The sequence below is a fragment of the Alligator sinensis genome, unplaced genomic scaffold (genome assembly GCF_000455745.1).
Source record: "Alligator sinensis unplaced genomic scaffold, ASM45574v1 scaffold87_1, whole genome shotgun sequence".
NCBI lineage: Eukaryota > Metazoa > Chordata > Crocodylia > Alligatoridae > Alligator > Alligator sinensis.
In genome coordinates, this window is record NW_005841929.1 from 2,887,616 (window position 1) to 2,908,699 (window position 21,084).

At 39.0% G+C, this 21,084-nt stretch overlaps 1 protein-coding gene across 1 annotated transcript in view; it reads right to left on the reverse strand.

The window, feature by feature from the left end:
* The window catches only part of ERC1 (ELKS/RAB6-interacting/CAST family member 1), a 479,524-nt gene that overhangs the window by 204,556 nt on the left and 253,884 nt on the right, over positions 1-21,084 (reverse strand). Inside the window, exon 12 of the mRNA XM_006019448.3 lies at positions 17,591-17,726. Within this exon, the coding sequence (XP_006019510.1) occupies positions 17,591-17,726 (136 nt within the window). The remainder of the gene's footprint in view (positions 1-17,590; positions 17,727-21,084) is intronic.

Genomic DNA, 21,084 nt, shown 5'->3' on the forward strand with positions numbered 1-21,084 from the left:
AAGTTTATCCATACAATCAAGCTGATTTATATAATGTCCAAAAGTTCTGCCCTCATGTTGATTTATTATGGCTCCCCATTCCAATAGTTAGTGATCCATTACTTATAGTTTAGATCAGAAAAGGAAGTGTCAATGGCATTCCTTTGCATGCATTTCTGGTCTTCCACTAATTCAAGAGAGGAGAACCAGTTGCAACATATGTAGAAGGAATGTTCAACTGATGTTTGCTGAGAATATATGCCACCTTTAACCAGCCCAACATGCACTAGAAGTGTATTTATCACAGGCAATGGACAGATGTAATATTTGGAGTATTCCAAATGCCTACAAAACCCTCCAAACAGCAAGTGGACAGAAGTCTATCCTCTGTGGAGGTGGGGAGGAATGGTCTACAGGAGCAAGGAACTCTCTGTTATACCCCCTGGCTGGAGAACATACTTCTGCATGCCATCACAGTGATTTTGAAGTGCTCCAGCAGGAGACTTCATACCTCTCTGTGGTCTGAAGTGCTTCAAACTTAAAGCTTTAGGTATCTGTCTGTCCATGGCCAGAAATTTCAAAATGGCCACATTCTCAAATTTGTCTTGACAAATAATTCAAGAAATCCTATTTGGCTAACAGGGCCTGCTAATCTGTAATTCTAAATTGCAAATCATGTGTATGATTTGTGACCAAATAAATACAAAACTTTTCATATTGTTTTATATTGCTGCCCTGATTTCTTGTTTGTATTCATAATCTCAGGATGCATGAGTTTTAAAAAAAAAGCACAGTGGCAAAGGACACGGTGCTTCTATATGCTTTCCAGGATTGGGATATGCCATACTATGGGTCCTCCATAAATTTTTTGGTGGGTTCAATACAGTATTCTGGGGAGGCTACTCTCCAAGTAAAAGATGACTAAAGAACATCAGTTAGTTTGTAGAAGGATTATTATGCCTCTCCAACAGGTATGTCTTCAATCCTCCTGAGGATATCTTTAAAATCTTTAAAATTATCTAGAGATGATATGATAGATGGGACTACAGCCTCATCTGGATTTAATTGTAGTGCTTTGTAAGTTAGCTGAACATGGTAGATCATCTTCACTTGGCTCCTCAACATGAGTGAGTGAGGACATTACTTAACCTGGGATAGCCTGAATAAGTGACACAGAGGAAGACCTATGGTAAAAAAGAAGTTTTAGATTATAGGGATCCCATAATTCAAATACAGCCATATTTTTGTATCAGAAAATGCACCAGAAACTAAAAACACGGTATAGGAAACAGTGATCCATGTCTGGAATGGCAGCTGGCACAGAACCTACCTCAGGAAAAGACTGCCTTGGTGACTAACCAAGGCAGCAGATGTCCTACGACTGTATGAGTCTCTCTCGCACTGTCTTTATCATCATAGGCTGAAGAAAATGGTAATAAAAAAGGGTAAATGATGGAGGTAGAAGAAAAAGCTGTAAATGCTTCAGCAGCAGCAGTATATGTAGCTTGACTCTGACATGTATATTGGAATTGCAGATGATAATGGACCCATAACGAAAGATATTAATTAAAAAAAAAAGGATCAGAAGATCATGGTTTTGCAATGCTTGTAGGTTTCCCAGTACAGTACTATATAAATTATTGGGTGCGAGGCAAACAGTGGAGCTGCAGTGAAAAGGAATGGCACTGATGGTACCAACTGTAATGAGAACTAGTATATCCAATACCAGAATAAGTCATATTCTGAAGTGAAATAATTGTACCAGATATCAATGGACAATCACTTAAGGGAAAACTACTTTAGTTATACAAATCTTTAAGAGTACAAGTTTATGAAATACAAGAAAGAAAATAGACAAGAAACTGTATTACTCTGAACAAAATCTTCATGTCCACCTACCTCAGTGAACTGCACAGGAAAAAACCCCCACACATTCAGAAAGTAAAATTTGTATGTATAACATCATGGCAGAGCATGTGATGAGAAACATGTTGGTATCACCAAGAATTAATTACACAGTAGGCAAAACAGATGTTGAACATCACGAAAAGCCCACAATAGAATAAGTTAAAGTCAAAGTTAATAGAATAAGTACAGATGCAACCAATTCAACTGTCTGAAATCAGCTGAACTAATTGGTGCATTTAAAAGAAACATACCACAGAAAAGCAATAAAAATCACTCACAAAATCATTGCCTTATGATACAATTGTTTCCTATATAAAAGCAACCATGTCTGGAATGAAGTCAAAATCAATTTTGGGGTAAAATGATACACATCACAGGTGTAATCTTTTTAGCAAAATGCCTACATCTAAATGTCTGTTGCAAAAATACAGACAGATTGGAGAATACAAAGGACATGCGAAGTGCAAGACTAATCCTACAAGAAAAAACTACTGTAATTGAATACACAGTTCTGTCCAACCATAACTAACATGATTTAATTGAATTATTTCAGAGAGCAAGAGAAAAAAAACCCCTTGAGAACAAAGCTAAATGCAAGAGAAACACTTTTCTTCACATTCCTGGAATTTATTGACCATTTTGATAACATATGATAAATCATCAACAAAAAACATGGAAAGTATCTGTATTTCTATTGCTGCCTACAGGACTGTGGAACTAGTTTTCCACTAGTATAGAATGATATACATGGACTCTCCCATAAAAGTCTGGAACATCCTAGACTCATCCTTCACTCCTTCAGATTTTTTTCTATGTTATCTTCTGTGTTATCACTTATACTTGCGTGACATCATTTTAAAAGGGTATCCATATATATAAACCAGCTATTCTCTACATCAATAGTACCTCATGTATGCAAGGGCTCTAGGTTGCAACAAGGAAGAATACCAATGAATAATAGTTGAATTGTCAAATTTATTACAAAATACTATATTCTCCCACTTTTTCCTCTGGATTAAACCATATGGTAATTTTGTTGCATTCTAGAAACTTGGGGAAAGAAAAGGAAGGGAAATCATTGTAGCAAGTGTTAAACAGAATGCCAAGAAGCAGAAGAGAAAAGGAAGAACAGTTTAAAGACTGAGAAACTGATAATTTCTCTTTCTAATAGCTACCGGGCTATTGAAACTTCTTTGTTAGTCTAAGTTTGGCATCCCAAACACCCCTAGACATGGTGAAAATTGTGAAGAGGCTTGTGTGCTACTAATGACTTCAAGAGGGATGCTGTTTGGAGTTTTGTAATCCTGGTAGGATCAACCGCGGCAGCAAGGCTGAGAGCAAGGTTTGCAGGCTAACAGCAACCCAAAAATAAAAATAAAAGTCCCCAGTGGCAGAGCAGATTATGTCACAATGGCTAAAAAGCCCGACGAAGGCTGCAGCAAAATAGAAGCTTCTGGTTGTCTCGGTTTTCCTGGCTGTCAGATTAAGGTTTCCTTCCTCTGAACTATTGTGTGGTTGCTGATGTGAAATGGCATCCCCACATTAAAAGAAGACAGGCACAAGTGTCTTCCCTCAATAACAAGTCCTACAGTGATGGAGGCAGATATTAGCGATTCCCGGAAGCCCCAGAGGGATGGCTTCGTCTGTGCTTGGCTGATAGCGTGGTTATGTTGAAGAAACTATACATCATGGCTGTCAACCTTTTGAATTTCTTTTGCTTTGTCCTCCCACCACCTGTTCTTTCACTTACGAATTTTTCTCTGGGTCTCAGCTTTAATATTCCGAGCTCTGAAGGCTCTCCTTTTTTCTGTCAATGAAATCTTGAATTTCCCTATCATCCTCATTGAACCAGTGTTTCTTTGTGGCGAAGCCTGTGCGCGCCTCATGGATTTTTTGAGTGCCTCATGGATAGCTTTCTTGAGGCTCTCAGTGATCAGTGCTGTTAAGATGATCAGGGAAGTTGGAGGGTTTCTGACTGAGATAGTGCTAGAGATGATAGCTTTTAGCAGGGTTTTCCAAGCACTCAGTACTGAACTTCCTTTTTGGTTGCTTCTTTTCTTTAATATAAATGGACATGACAGAAAGTATCAAATGATGATCCACCCAGCAGTTGTCTGCCCTGTCATAGCTCTGGCTATGCGATGTACCTAGGCATGAGCTCTGACATTGCGATCTACCTAGGCATGAGTTAAATGTCAATCATGTGCCACTGTTTTGAGTAGGGATGCATCCATGATGTCTTCCATTTGTTGCTTTGGTGATGAGACCATCTTTTGAACACCTGTTCAGGAGAGAAATTCCATTTGAATTGACTTTCTCATCTGTTCCTTTCCAAGTGCTCCTTTCTATAACTCAGACTCCCTGCCCACTCAAACACTGAAACTGCCCACAAGAATGATCTTATTTTCTTTTGGGACAGATGACAGGACTTCAATGAGTTGAGAAAAGAATTATTTTGTTTCATTATTTGTATCAGGGTTGGGGGATAGGTACTGGTAGCTGTTGCATAGTGGCTGTGGTCAGTTAAAGATGAAGAATCGTAAGACACTCACTGATCCCAACTGGACATTTTGGCATCTGGTCCTGACAGCAAAACCAATGCTGTGGATGTGTCTGTCCTTTCAGCTTTTCCTTTCCTTACCATTTAGCAGTTTACACAGGATGCTACCACGGGATACCACTGTACTTCAGTTGTTGCAGATTACTACATATTGGTTCACTGCATTGCCTAACGGCATTCAATACTGGATACATAAGCGCTAAAAATGTCTTGAAGCGAGTCAAGGCAAAAGGTGTCTGCAATTTTGTTCTTGTAGAAGATTAAATGGGGCAAGGCTACTACCAAATGGTCTCTACGTCATACATAAATCAGCAGTATGACTCAGAACCAAAAACTCCTGTGGGATTGGGGCAAAATCAGTGACAGCTGTAAGTAACTTCATTTTAAAAAGATTAACAAGAAGTTTGAACCCATAAGCAACTCCCCTGATACTTCACTTCTCCCTTGGAACTCTGCCTCCTAATGTCAGTCTTGTCATCATCATTCTACCGATGTGTCACACAGCAGCTGTAAGATGCATCTTCCTCTGCCTATTTCCAATCCAAACATTCAGGAAGAAGAAAGCACTTGAAGAAACAGACATGGAAACATAGCTAAGAAATTGTTCTCCCTTTCCTATCTTGCTTTCCTATAATAAAGGGGTTCTCAAACGATCACTTGTAGGGCCAAATGAAGTCCACAAGCCCCTTTGATGCTATCTACACCCAAAACTGCCCTTCTGAAACAGCCCTTCAGAAACAAAACTGAGTGTCTTGGCTCTCATACTTAAATGTAAAATAAAATATTTGGTGGTACAATAATACAGTACAACTAAAGTGTTTACACAGCAAAGAATCTGCTGACTCAACTTTATCATACACATCCTTCCTCTCTAACCATCCCAAAAAGAGTTCATTAAAATAATTTGTCAGGTCAAAATTAAATTACCAATGACCCTCAAGCTTACTGGGAAATATTGAAGTCAGATACATCAGTGAAGTCCATTTCAAGAAAAACAAAAACAAAAAAACAAAATCCTTCCAATGCAAAGACAGGATTCATATACAAACCATAACTGTGTTTTAATCTTAAGGAAGTGTTTTGTTTTATACATTAAAATGCGTCTTCTCTTCCCTCAATATCTTATCCAGGCAGTGCAGAGATCAGTATTACTTCAACTGTTAAAAATGTGAAGGTATGTGAAAGATGCATTTTAAAAATAAATGTACACATTTTATAATCATGCACTAGCGTATAACAATGATTATAAAATACTGATGTCAATCTTTATTAGCTCAAACAGTTATTTATTACATAAGCAGTTGTCAGATTTCTGGCAAGTAATTTAATAACCATACTATTAATGTCACACCATTAATCCTAATACCCCTATAAGACAAAGGTGTTCTTTTGTTTAAATAAATAGATGTTATTTATAGTAAGCATAAGGAGATGTGCTGCAATTATTTTGGCCAAGTAGACAGGATATTCTCTGGGTTGCTTTGGCAGAGAACAGAGAAATCCTGTTTATATATAATTGAAAGGATTTTGATAGCCTTTTTGGTTAAAAATTGTTCTCTTGGGATCTGATCCAAAGTTTTTTCAGTAACTTGAATGGAACTTCAATTGGGCCTGTAATCCTTTCCAGACAATTTAGGAACGCCACCAGTATCCATGTGCTGTTCTTGATGTGGAATTCAAAGATGTTCTTGGTTTCAGTGGCACTACTAAATTATTTTGAAGAACTATAGGAGTCTTAAAAATGTTAGGGACAATTGTTCAGGAAAAACGGAGAGAGTTAAGATTGCTCAGTTGCTTTGATTTAAACATTCAGAATCCTAACCTGAGTATGAAACATGGATCTGACCACAATACTGGCAAAGAACTGTTAAAATTGATTTTTAAGCATGGGTAAAATGAGACCACTACCAATTGAAATGTCTTGAAAATGACCTAGAACAGGGATTTGAAACCTATGGCCTGTGAACTGAATATGGCCTGTTGAACTGGGACCTTGGCAGCATTTGGTGGGTGAGAGGAGCCTCATCAGTGCAGGGTTCCACTTGTACTGAAGTATGGCAGTGGGGAATTTAAATTACCCATGCGACACTGCAGCTAAGCAGCACAGAAAAGCAGCAGTAACTGTCATGACTGGGGATGCAAAGGATGATAAGTCATCTTCATAAGCATCCTGAAATCTGTGCAGCAGTCTGCCTCTCTTTCTAGACCCTTCATGAGCTTCAGAGTACAGCACATTCTTCGGGATCCTGTGATCTAGCATTTGCTTGACATGACCAAGCCACCTGAGTCTTTTCTTACTAATCAACATTCCCATGGAAGACATATCAGCATGATTTAACACTTTCACATTTGTTACCCTGTCTTGCCATCTTATTCAAAGAATTTTATGCAGGCATCTGATATGAAAGCTGTTTAGTCTTCTGAATGTTTAGCATAGGTTGTCCCTGTTTCTGAGCCACATAGAAGAGTGGATAAAACACATGTCTTATAAATACGGATTTTCACTAGGGCTGTATGAAGCTTTGGTCACTGATTTAATTCGGAGGAGATTCGGCTCGATTCAGCGGCCGAATCTCCGAATCCGAATTGAATCAGGAGACCCTTTAATCTCTCCAAATCAATTTGGAGAGATTCGACAATTCCGCCATAGACACAGCTTTATATGTTTTTTTCTACGCACCTTGAGGTATCAGGCATAGCTCATGAACAATGAGATGGTGGAGCAGACAGAGCATCCCACGGGAGCACAGGAGGGTCCCCCATGCACTTGGCAGCAGCGGACACAGAAGTGGACCAGAAGTACTTCTGGTCCGCTTCCAGGTCCATGTGCGGGAGACCCTCCTTCCTTGCCCCCCAGCTCAGCGTACTTCCGGTCCACTTTCAGGTCCTCCGCTGAGTGTGCGGGGGACCTCCCTGTGCTCTCGTGGGATACTTCATCTGCCCCACCATCTCAGCATTCACGAGCCATGCCTGGTACCTGGAGGTACATAGAAAAAACATATAAAGCTGCATCTATGGCCAAATCGCTGATTCTCCGAATCATAATCGAATCTTCAGATTCAGCTGAATTGAATTGGGACAGTGAATCAAATCACTGCCCCCCAAATTGGGCCGAATCCGAATCAAATACTGCCCACTTCGCACACCCCTAATTTTCACTGTAGTTGACAATTTGTTATTGTTTTAGGTTCTGTCTTGCAAAAGACCAAAGTTCCTGGCTGCTTTGCTGATTCTGCTAGTGAGCTCAACATCAAGATCTACGGTGCTGGTAACAGTAGAGCCAAGGCAGAAAAACTGATCAGCAACATTCAGATGAGTACTATCTAGGGTGATTATCTGGAACCGGTTCTGAAGAGCCTTGGTGCGAGCTTACTGCTAGCCCCAAGACCCTGCATGAGCCTGAGAACTTGGTAATGAGCATCAACACTGTGAGCCACAAGGGCTGCACCATCTGCAAACAACAGGTCCCTTACAATGATTTCCTCCACCTTTGCCTTAGCTCTGAACCTTGCAATGTTAAACTGTCCTCCATCATGTCTAGTGCTGAGATAATCACCCTCTCAAACATTACAGAATGCATGTTGAAGCAGGAACGAGAAGTATATGTTAAACAACGTGGGAGCGGTATGCATCCCTGCAACAAATTTACATTCCTTTTAAACATACAGATTCACATATCTGCCTCTCCTGTATGACAGTTTGACTAGCCAAGTGTCAAGCTTCTAGCTGTTCTTTTAAAATATTGCTTTATCATTGCCTGGGGAGACCCAGGCTCCCTGCACCATTAAACAACCCAAGTAAAATTCTCAGTCATTAACTCTTCTAAGTGTGAACAGCTGAGTGCTGCTCAAGTTAATTACTGTGATACTGACACAACCTTGGCTGAAATAGAAAGATGCATCAAAATTACATTTATATCAAAGAGTATTAACAATTCAGATATGAGAACAATAGAATTGAACACTGCTTTGCATTAGCAGTGTCACTAGCTACAACTAGAGACTAAACACCAGAGTAAACCTAATTTGGAAGAATATCTATGCGTTCCACACTGTGAACTCCTAGAAGTAACTTTGACTGGGGTAAATCCACGACTCACAGCTCTGATAGTTAAAAATCTTCTGCTAATTTCCAACCTACATTTATTCACGGACAGTTTACATTAGCCATTCCTGTCCCAACAGTGCCTCTAAACTTAAATAATTATTTTCCTTCCTTGGTATCAAATTATATCCTTTTCTCAGATTTCACAGGGGAAACTCCAAGATTAAAGAAGTTTCTGTATTGCATACTTTTAGTGCAAATTCTGGAGACCTCTATTCAATAGTCATGTGCTGCAGCCCAAAATTTTGAAACCCACAAGGGCTTCTCTGCCACTTCAAAGGGGCCAGGCCTATATGAAGCCTTAAACTCACAAGGTTCTAGGTGCCAGCACAGCACTCAAAACCCTGAACTACAGAATAGGTCAGGACCCTAGGCACCCCAGGGTTTCATGATCCCCTGGTTGAGAATCACTGCTTTAGAGGGAGAGCATTGAACCAAATATACCTGCAGTGATGCATCCCCTATTCAATACCCTTCCCTGGAATCCACCATCATTGGTTTAGGGATGCCACAGAAAACACCTCCAACTGTTCTGCTCAACAGCTATGACCATCTTTCATCCATTAATTTGTCTCATTCCTGTTTAAACCTGGCTGTGCTGTCTGCCTCTACCACCTCCTGTGTTACATAAACAAGTACTTTCTCTTGTTAGTTTTAAACCTGTCACTTATTTCAGTAGGTGCCCACTAGTTCCAGTATTTTGGGACTTGGTGAATAACAGTTCCCTGTTCATTTTGTCCACAGCCTGCATGATTTTATAGACCCCTATCATATCCCTCCTCAGCCTTCTCCTTCCCAAACTGAAGAGTCTTTACCTTTTTGGGGGTCTCTCCCGGTATGGAAACTGCTCCATGCCCCTCATCATTTTGGTCGCCCTTATCTGTACCTTTTCTAATTCTATTACATCTTTTTTTACATGTGGGGACCAGAACTGTACACAATGTTCAAGATGTGGGTGCACTATGGATTTGCATAACAGCACGATGATGTGCTCTATTTTGTTTTCAATTCCTTTCTTAATTATGTCCAACATTTTATTGGCTTTTTTGGTTGCTGCTGTACGCTGAACTGATATTTTTGGAGAACCATCTACTGTGACTCCCAAAATCTCTTTCCTGAGGTAACAGCTAGGTCAGAAACTTGCACTGAGTACTTATTTAGTTCAGGTTATTTTTCCTCATGTGCATGACCTTGGACTTGTCAATACTGAAGTGCATCTGTCATTTTTTGTGCCCGCTCATTTAGCTTGGTGAGATCTTTCTGCAGCTCCTCTCCATCAGTTTGAGATGCATGCTATGTTGGCATCCATTAGTCTTCTGGCACAGAAGCCATTTGTAAGGATAGGATGCATACTATTTCCAGAAGTTCTTCAATTTCACCTTTGAGTTCCCTCAGAACTCTCAGGTGAATGCCTTCTGGTCCTAGTTACTTATTAGTATTTATCAATTTGTTCTAAAACATCTTCTTTTGTCACTTCAAAGTGGTCCAACTTTTCAGACCAATTTACTAGACAGTACTGATCTGGTACGAGAATTTCCCCTGTATCTTCTGCAGGAAACACCGATGCAAAGAATTCATTTAGCTTCTCTACTTTATCATCGCTGAGTACACCTGTTACACCTTGGTTATCTAATGGTCCCACTGATTCTCTACCTGCCTTCCTGATTTTGTTGTATTAAAAAAAATATGATTAATTTTAGGCTCTCTTGCTAGATGCTCTTCAAATTCTTTTTTTGGGCTGTGTTCTTTTACTTTTACATTTGACCTGCCAGAGTTTGTGGGCTTTCCTGTTTTCCTCATTTGGTCTTGTCTTCTATTTTTTGAGGAATGCCTTTTTGCCTTGAATGGACTCCTGAACTCTGTTATTAAACCATACAGGGGTTTTATTAATTCAGTTGCTACCGTTTTTGATTTGTGGTATCCATTTTTCCTGAGCTTCTAATATGGTATTTTTAAACAGCTTCCAAATTGCTTGTAGGCTTTTTACATTTTTGACTACTCCTTTAAACTTCTTTCTAACCATCTTACTCATTTTTGTGTTATTTCCCTTCCTAAAATTGTATATTGGCATGGTGGACTTTTTTGGCTTACTCCCCCTCGCCAGAACGTTGACTGTGCTTATGTTACAGTTGCTATGACAGAGTGGATCACCCACAAATATATCTTGAACCAGGTCCTGGGTGTTATTCAGGATAAGGTCTAGAATTGCTTCTCCTCTTGTGGATTCAAAGATGAATTGTTTTAGACAGTAGTCTTTTATCACATCCAGAAATTTTCTTTCCATCTTGCTCTGATGAGGTGCTTATCCAGTTTATATGAGGATAGTTGAAGACTCCCATTATTATTACTTCTCCCATTTTAGCAGCTTCTCTAATTTCCCTAAGCATTTCATAATCCCCTTTACCTTCCTGATCAGGTGGTTGGTAGTACAATCCTAGTACTATATTCTTTTTATTCAAGTATGGAATTTCTACCACAGGTAGAAAGTTTTCCTTTCAGATAGGATTTTTATTCTGCTATGTGATTGCTTTCATTTATTACCACTTGCAAATCAATTATGCTAAAAAAATTAAATGAATTGTCTATCCACTGGTTTACAGAAAATAAAAGCTCAACATAAAAAAAACACGTTTAGTAGAAAGATTTTAAAAGCAAAAATTCCAAACTCTTCGTTAGGTAAGCTTTACACTATCTCCCCTCTCAGTGGCCACATCAAATAGAAAGCAGAGCACTCACTCTCTTATGTAATGGCATTCTAGAATTCATGGCAGCAAAATGAACATTTTTGTCTCCATAAGGGAAAAATTAGGGAAAAAATTCAAAACACTGAAAAAAAAAGTTTAAAAAAAGAAAAAAACAGAGGAAGGGAAAATGCAAATTTATTGCCATTTCTTAACCCCATGAAACAAAACACCAAAATGGAAAAAATCTGGTTTTACCCGTTAATGTAATTCTATTGTTTTGCTTAAACCTAGCTCTCAATGCTTTCTAGTCTCAGGAGAGTTCACTCACAGGTGCCACAGTATGTTGTCAACAGTCACATTAATCTCTCTGACAGTTTTTAGCAAAGGGTTTTGAACTCAGATACTAATCTAAAAAAAAAAAAAAAACCTTGCAAGAAGTAACTAGTGGCTGAGATTGCTGGCACATAGTCAGCAGTGCTGTCTTCACAATTCTTAATCTCTTGCTTGTAAAGGGCACCAATGTGCTTCTCTGCCAAGTAGGCAGCTGAGTACACCTGAGGTAGTGTCCTGGAGAACACTATCCCTGATTGAGCACAAAGCCATACAGAGAGGAATGGAACCTTCTTTCCTCTTTTAAAAGGTCTCAAGGTTCCTAGCGGCTTTTTCCCAGTCAAAATATCAATGTATAATTAGGAAGCATTGTGATACTTGACGTGCTGCCTAATTCTGGTGTAAATAAGAGTTTGCCAAGGGGTAAATATGGGAAGCAGTGTTTTCAAAACTGCAGAGTACTTTTATACAATTTGGAAAGCAAGAATCAAAGACTCCTGGATTCTTTTTAATGTTTGCCAGAAGGAAGCAAAGATGACTTAGTCGTGTGTGTGTGTGTGTGCGCGCGTGTGTGTTATTCAAACCTGTTCTAAATGAAACTACAGAGTGAAAAAAATTAAACAAATGCAAAAGTGTCTATCAGGGGATCCACTGCCCCATTCTAAATGTTAACTGTGTTCTCAGGCTAAGCTTCTGTAGAGGTTACAGTAGCAAGCCTTCTCTATAGGGTGCTATCTTCTGATCTAATAAAAGAGGAGGTAATCCCTTAATAACCTTTTTAATGCCATAAACATCAATCACCTAGAAATGACAGATTCCATTTGTGTACAAGAACTGTCATATCAAATAAAAAAGGCCATCTATCTTGGCATTCCAGACTGCCTGTTATGCTTTGGAGGAAGGGAAAACCAATACCTATAGTCTTTAATAATACCAACCTGTGTGCATAAAAGAAAGAGAAACTCCTTTAGCATTTTGACAGAGCATTCTTCCCTCAAAAATGTAACATTTTTGCTTTGCTTCTCGACATGCAACCCTACAAATATTAACAGAGATATTCAGACTTTTTTAAAGGCTTTGTTAAAACTAAAGATAACGATGCTGCCAGATTAGAAGAATGTTAGCTAAAAAAACCAAACAACAAACCTCTCAAAAGTTCTAAAACAAGGAAATAGCAGAGTTTAAGCCTGTGCCTCTCTAGTGAGGCACCCAAATTACCTTGTACTCTGTCCCTGCAGAGGAATATCAAACTTCTTTATGGAAGGCTTAAAGTGGGGGGGGAACGGAGCCACAGAGAAAGCCCTAAAGGTCAGTCGGGATAAAGAATCACCCTGGTGAACCTTCTTATAGTAAGTAGGGGTTCTTCGCTTCTATAAACAGCAGTAGGTCCACAAGGATACTGCGCGTGAATAAGGAGCCTTGAGATGTGAAGTTCCCTCCTCTATACACACCTCTCAATTAGTCTTAAGTGACCTGTTGGAGTTCTTCTGATGTTTCTTGGAATCCAATTACACTTTGTACTCACTCTGCAAGGAAAATGGCAGAAACTTGTTTTTAAACAGAGGCTTATGACTCCTCTGTTTCCAGTGTATGAAATTAAATTTGTTAAGAACTGGAATTCTATAATGCAGTCCTCAAATGAAAAGATATTTCATATTAGACAACTATACTATGCACTTGCTCTCAAACTAGTCCAGTAAATTAATTCTTTCTCTTCATCCCACCTTTTGTGCTATGCAATGACAAATATTAAAATATAAGAACCATGAAAAATCTCCTAAGTCTTTTTTTCCTGAAGAAGTTCATATTTAGAATACATCAACCTGTATGTTACTTCTCCTCCCCTGTTGTGCTTATTTCAATATGTAAATTGCATAAAAGAAACATGAAGTTGGACTGTTTATTCATCATTCCTGTTCTTTTCTGTGTGTATCCTGGGAGGGAACAGTTTAGGGGCTACTTTAACCAGTTTATCACATCCTGAGTAGCAATACGGCCACATTCATACAATTAATAGTGGAATAAAACAGGGAATACGCCACAAAATTATTACGCATATTATGTATAATACTTTTGTGGCCGTTTCCCATTCCACCTTAAATTGAATGTGTGGCTGGTGTGCTCCTGGGACTGGAAACTCTAGATCAGCTGACTGGCCTCCCAGTTATTGGGGCACCAGCAATAAAGCAAGAATATGTTTTGATCCCCAATCCTACAATCGCGCCTTCTGCCATGCACATGTGGTATGACAGGAGGCATGACTGCTGGGGATTGGGAAGCAGACCCTATAAGCCTTTAACTGAACTTCTGTCAGCAGCCTACGATAAACAATAAATTGGGTTTTGAAACCAATGATGCGTAGTATTGCTTACAGCAAATCTTGAATTTAATTTTCTTGACAATATAGCTTCAAAATTAACTTTTGTATTAATTTTGAGGTTTTGAAAATGTTAAAGGTGAGTTAAATGGCATGGAAGCGATTCTATAACTATGGCTCCAAAATCTTCATTGCAAATCACTAATGATTTATTTACACCTTCCCTTCTGAACTTCAAATAGAAACTATGCCATCCTCATCGTTTGCTTCACTTGAGTTTCCAAAGTCTAGACACGCTCCTTATTATAATATGAAAGCTAATAACTGTGCAGTGACCACAGTTACTTGGAGGATGTTGGGCATGTAAAATACAATATGGGTGCAATGCTAGAGGACTGAAATGCAACAATGTCCTTTTAATTTTATCAAAAAACTTCCACAGTCCTGGAGCAACAGGGTAAAGAAAATATCCATTCTTCCCTCAGATATCAACCCATGAATGTCTATTTAATGAAATTTCACCATGGTATGTTTCCAGGACAAGATAGTATTTCCTGTGTTTATAGTTGTTTTTCAATAAGTCAGTAGCTGATTTGTCAGTTTCTTCAAACAAGTTTTATATGTTGTCCTTTTCTACTCGGGCTTACCAGGCTATTTTGTCATTCTGTTTATAGACCAGACACTCGTTAACCTCACAAATCTCTGGAGAATTGTGGTTTTAAGGGAACCCAGAAGGGAGAGAGAAATTTAGAAATACATTTATCCAGTTCACTAAAATTGAGACATTATGGTTTTCATTCTTCCCCCGGTTCTCCCCCCGCTCCTCAAAATGCCAAATTTCCATCATCCGAGCTCCCTGAATAAACTAACACTTTGTTACTGGACTCAGGAAGAAAGAAACCACATGCCTGTTAGGGACGGAGACAGAAAGAGTGGAATATATGCTTGGAGGCATGTTTATTCGGTTGGATTGCAGATGATCAGCACAGGAACGTGGAGATTGTATTTTTAAGCATTTCATAATACCTTATTATTAATTCCAGCCAAAACCACCCAGACCAAAATTATCTGAAATTGGTGCTTGTGTGTCCTGACCGAAACCCAACAATGCACGTATATAAAGTATCTATTTTCCTCCTGGGTTTAATTTTTTTTAATCGATTAGCATGTAATGCCCCTTACAGACCCAGGAGAAAGACAGACTTCCCTGGAAAATGAATCAAAATGCAACATTTGGTAAATTTACTTTCAGAAAACAAAAATGTTAGTCTAAGAGAAAGAGAAAGAGAGGCTGCAAGAGGAGAGTTCGTCCAAAGGAAAGGGCTTTTATTGGAGCTGTCACTTGTCATTAAACACTCCATATTTTACCTTAGTCTGATATTTTCAGTAGTCTAAAGACTTTTTCATCCCTGAAAGAAAGCATTCCCTTCAGCCTTCTGTGAACATGGGGAGTCTTTAAAATATGAGCCCACCCAAATGTGAAGCTAGTATCTAGGTGACAGCGAGCTGAGTAGGAAGATGGCACACAGATAACTAATGGCTTGGTTTCAGTGAACTTTTAGTGTTTGTTTAATCTATGAAAACCTTACTTAATATGAACTCACAGGGGTAAAATAGAAACATTTCTTTCTCAGAACAGGAAGTTGGTAAGTTATTGCTAGCTCATGGATTTAACTGGTTACTTATATTCAGATTCTAATTTTACATCTGAACAGGTGAACAATGCTACTTCATATTTTCTACAATATTTTTAGAAAAATATTGCTTGTGGTCTCTCTTTTGCACAAATATTATGTAACAAGACTAAGGAAAATGAATCTAACTGCTTACAGGATGAGTAAGACCACAGTTCTCTGTAAAAGATCCTATACAATTCTTAGACAATTTTAGACAGAAAGAAGCATCTTTCCTTGACCCGATGCTTGATTTCTGAGCAAAAGCTTGTTTCCTAATGTCCTTCTCCCCAACACTGTACAAATCGTCAGTAATGTAACTGCTGGGATGAAAATGAGTTTGACCGATAATTACCAAGTGTGTAAACTTTGGTGGTGAGTTCACAGAAGAAAAAATTCTGCATAGAAAACCAATAATCAATGAACAGTGTCATTTTCTGTCCAAAAATGCCATCAATTTTAGTTTGTAAATGAAAAGCCTAGAACTAGAATAAAGAAGAAATTTTAGCTTACTTTTTCCTCACGTGTTTCTTTGCATGAGAAGAGGAGGAAAGCAGAAAGAAGTAGTGCCAAAAAGAAGGAAACCAAGTGAGAAAAAACAATTCTAATGCAAAAATTTCTGCTGTTTGAACATAAGTTGTCACATAATTAAGGCTTTGTGGATTTCTGTAGCATTGTGTCCACAGACCCCATTAGCTGCTGCAGAAATCCAACATGCCAGGATTTTTAAAAGTCTAGAGTCATGAAATCATTCTCTGCACTTGGAACTTAACACTTTCAGTACACAGTGCACTGCATACAAGGCTGGCAATGAAGGAAAAACCACAAGATGGTGTGGCCAAGAACGTTGCACACAAACATATGTTTCTGTGGTTCTTTCTACATTTGAAGGGTTGAAACTATCCCATCAAGTTTCCACAGACTAGAGCAAAGAACTGCCTGTTTAATTTAAGTAGGGGATTTAACTTCCAGTAATCTACTACAATTCTGTCTTAAGTTTTTATTAGGTAAGTATTATCAAATCCCTGCCAATAATAAAAATCTTAACATTCTAAAAATTGCTTAACAATACAGCAATTATATCAAGTAAAGCAAAAGAGTTCAAAATAAAGAGTTCAAAATAAAAATATTTAAGGATCTAAAAGGGCAGACTATTTCTTCGCACTATCTCTGTTATCCAGGAAAGAAAAAGGAATTTTTTTAACTGAAATTACTTTGCTACACTAAAACAATTAAAACATTTAAAACATTTTGAACAACTCCATTCTCTATAGTCCCTGCATGGTAACAGCTTAGCAAGTAACACGCCAACACCTAATTGTTCAGTTGGACATAACTTCTGATGCTAGTATCAAAATTCAGCACGTGGAAAAATATTTCACTTGGTTTCAAACCTATGGTTTTATTTCGCTAATACCATTGTGGGGGAGGCTGGAGATAACACAGTCGTGACAGGTGGTGAGAGCACAGTGATTTCATAGGTAAAGGGAAATATGTGACATATATGTGAGTATATCTGGAGCTGATGAGGAGTATGGGTAATATTCATTGCTAAGTGGAAGCTCTGGGTAAGAAAACAGGAACGTCCAGGTAATCCACAATACAATTCTATTGCCACAGCAATACTGATGAAAGTGTGCTTCTCACTCTTCACTTAATGGAGAATAAGGGTCAAAGCTTTGTGAAAATGCCCCAGAACAATGAAAGAAAAGTTCTTAGAATCAGCAACTATGCAGAAATCAACATTCCAATTTCAATTCCCATATGATAAAATAATTTGTGCCCCCCTTTAGAGGAACAGCTGAATCCCTATATTTTTACTTACAAAAATGGATAAAGCTGCAGAAGAAAAATGGGTCATAGGCCGCCAGAGGTTGGTATCCGCGAAGCTCTGTGGGGTAAAACTGTTATGCTAAACACAAAACATTTCTTTTATTATGAAATATGTCCAAAAAGAAAGCAGCAGGTAAAGCAGAGAGAGAATCAAAAGAAGACTGTATCAGCTGTATCTCTCCAACATATATTTTCATGTTACCTGAAGTTGTTGGGAACTGTCATTGAGATTGTCCTCCCTCCGCCTAGCCTCTTCTAACATCTGTGCACTCTTCTTTTTCTCTACTTGTTCTTTGTGCTTCAGGTTTGCTACTTTCTTATTTTGGTCTTTGACTTGCCTGTAAAAGAAAGAACATACACTCACAGTCCAGCTCAGAATATTTGCTTTTCAGTTATTTTGATTCTTAGGTGCCTTGGGCCTAAAATTGGTGGAAAGTCCGGAAACAATCCCATTCATACTATAGGAGTCTACAAATTTTCCTCAAGTGTCAACATGATCATTTTACTTACCTCTATTAAGAGAAACAACTGGAAATTCCTGAAATAATCTCTGTCTGTATCACTATATTGAAAAAAAATTAAAACTCTTACATTAGTAGAAGCTGCTGAACTAAGACACACCTATCTGCTGGTGACTAGTTAGGGTGAGTTGCATACTGGACTGCATAAACAGGTAGACCATATAAACTAAAGAAACAGCTCATACTGGCTTGGGTACCACCATACTTTATCCAAGGTAAGGATGGAAAAAAGGAGGAATAACAAAATATGAAATGCAACTAAAATATACAGGATCAAATATGAATTCCAGCAGCAAAGCTTTTTCTTCCTAACCTTTGTTTACTAGATTTTGTGGGATTCCACCCCCACTCCCCCTTTCTCTTATGGAGACAAGAAAGATAGATCATACTATTTCAGAAAGTGTGCATAATTTCCTTTTTCACTTGTGTCTGTTAATTATTCTTGATAGTCCTGGCAACTACTATTGCCTGCAGAAAAGGTTTGGCCTTTCTGGACATTAAGACACATGGAGTATTGAACCTAATTACAGACCCTTTAATCCATGTCTCCTGACCACAGAGAATTTAAATTTAAACTTTCTGGTCCAATCAAAACAAAATAGGCCAGCTTTGCTTCCTCAGCCCTTTTCTCCATAATTATATCTGGAGTTGGGACTCTGGAAGAAAAAGACTGATTCTTTAGTCCCAAGCCTCCTCCCCAAATATCATACAACTAGCATAAAGAGCTCTCTAATTTATTGTTTAGAAAAGAGAATCACAAACTACCTTTCCCTCTTTGGTGCATCACACACCCACCCACACAGAGGGAGAAGAGTGGCTTCTGAAGGCATTTCTGAAATACACTTAGAACAAGTCAGAAACAATTTTGACTCTTTGTTGTCATGTAAGGAATTTGTACTCAATCCCTAGGTTATATGAATTAGGTGGGAGCAGGAAAACTGTAGGTAGTACATTTTCTTTGGTGCTGCATAGACTTGAATCATTGCTGAGAACAGAACAGTGTTGCTGACCTCCAGAAATATCTCTTGTAGGTCTTCTCAACCAGAGGAGGTGCATTGAGGGATCAGGAAGGGATTACCCTTTGCAAATTATGTTAAAGAATCTTCGGCATACCTAATTAATGCCTTTTCCAAAAAGCTGATCTGACCCAGGATATTTCTTATATGCAATAATGTAACTGGTAGTCTGTTCTGGGCTAATACCATATTTTGGTACTAGACACCACTTTGAAAGCAGACTTGCTCAGTGATTAAACAATTTACCACTACACCAAACTACAGTTCTGTTAGTACTGTAAAACAGACATCAAAATTAGAGCTAATTTTTAATAGCAAACGAAAAAAAATAAACCCAACATGTGGGTTTATTTTGATGTACTGAGTCAGTTCCTACATTCCATTAAATGTAGATGTATAGATTAATTTTGATGTATTTGCATAACTTGATTTATCAGCTGGAAAACTATCCCTTGTTATTACAATCTGCTCGAGCAATCTGGACTACAAGGATTAATGAACTCACACTACTGGTTAAAATAGGTATCCTCAGACTCCAAAAATCTCTTTTGAAGAGCAGACCGATTAAATAGATTTTTGACACAGAGCCTGTTGCATGGAGCCCGAGCCAAAATACTAAGTCTTGATAAGAAATTAGCCCACATATTGTGTACAGGAGCGTCTTCTTTGGCAAGCCCTCACAGTCGAAGATGACTGTCTTCCATGATTGTCTTATTTGTGGATCTGAAGATGGCTGATGAGGCCTATCTGGGATTCACAGAGTCTACTGAAGCCAACATATGTTTCTATGTGGGGTGGGTAGTGCTGGATTCTTGATTTGGTCTGAGACATGCTGTTTCTGCAGCTTGTGCTTTTCCATCTCCTGTTGTTGTCATGAGGTTTCAAAGTCCTGAGATCCCTGCAGCAGACTCTTCCTCCATTTGGGGTGGTCCTGGGCGATAGCATTTTCTTAAAGTTGGTTTTAAAGATGTCCCTGAAATGCTTTCTTTGCCCTCCTCTTGAGTGTACACCTTGTCTGAGCTGGGAGAATAAAACCTGCTTCAGGAGTCTGGAATTGGACATCTGGATGACATGGCTGGCCCAAATGAAGTTGATGTTATATGATCACCACCTCAGTACTCATGGTCTTTGCTTGCAGGAGTATGCTAACATTGATACATCTGTCTTTCCACTGGATTTAGAGGACCTTCTACAGGCCATGTTGATGGTACCTCTGCAACAACTTTAGATGTCTCCTGCACGTTGGCCATGTCTCAGCTCTGTACAACAAGGTGGGGATCATGACTGTTGAATAAACCATGAGCTTGGTTTTGGATCTGATGTTGTGCTCTTTGAACACCCATTTCTTCAGGTGACCAAAGGCTGCACTTTCACATTGCCTCAAATGTTGGATTTCTTCATTGATGTCAGCCTTCTGTGAGTGATGGCCTCCGAGGTATGGAAAATACTCAGTCTCCTCCAGAATTTCACCATGGTTCTGGATTACAGGAGCTGGGGACTGTTCATTAGGAGCTCACTGGTGGAGAACATTAGTCTTCTAAATGTTAAGCGTCAGTCCCATTTTATTGTATGCCTCGGTAAAGACGTCGACAACTGCCTAAGTCTGCTTCTGAGTGAGTACACGCTACAGCATCATCAGAGTACTGGAGCTCAGTGACTGAAGTTGGGGTGGTCTTGGTTTTGGCTCGGAGTCAGCTGATGTTAAACAGCTTACCATTCATCTGGTAGGTTAGCCCCAGTCCAACTGGAAGCTTATTGGTGGTCAGATGTAGCACTGTGGCAAGGAATACTGAAAAGAATGTTAAAGCGATGACACAGCCTTACTTAACTCCTTATTTTAACCTCAAAGGGATCTATGATAGATCCATTGCTGAGGACCACCATTCACATACTGTCATGCAGCAGGCAGAGAATGGTGACAAATTTTGGAGGGCATCCGTATTTCAGAAGGACCCTCCACAACACTTCTCAGCTGACAATCGAAACTTTCGTAAGGTCAAAGAAGGCCATGTAGAGAGGCTTATGTTGTTCCCAGCATTTCTCCTTCAGCTGGTGAGCTGTGAAGATCATGTCAGTTGTGCCTCTTGATGCCCTAAACCTACACTGAGTTTCTGGGAAGACTTCTTCAGCAAGTGGAAGGAGATGGTTCAGGAGGGTTC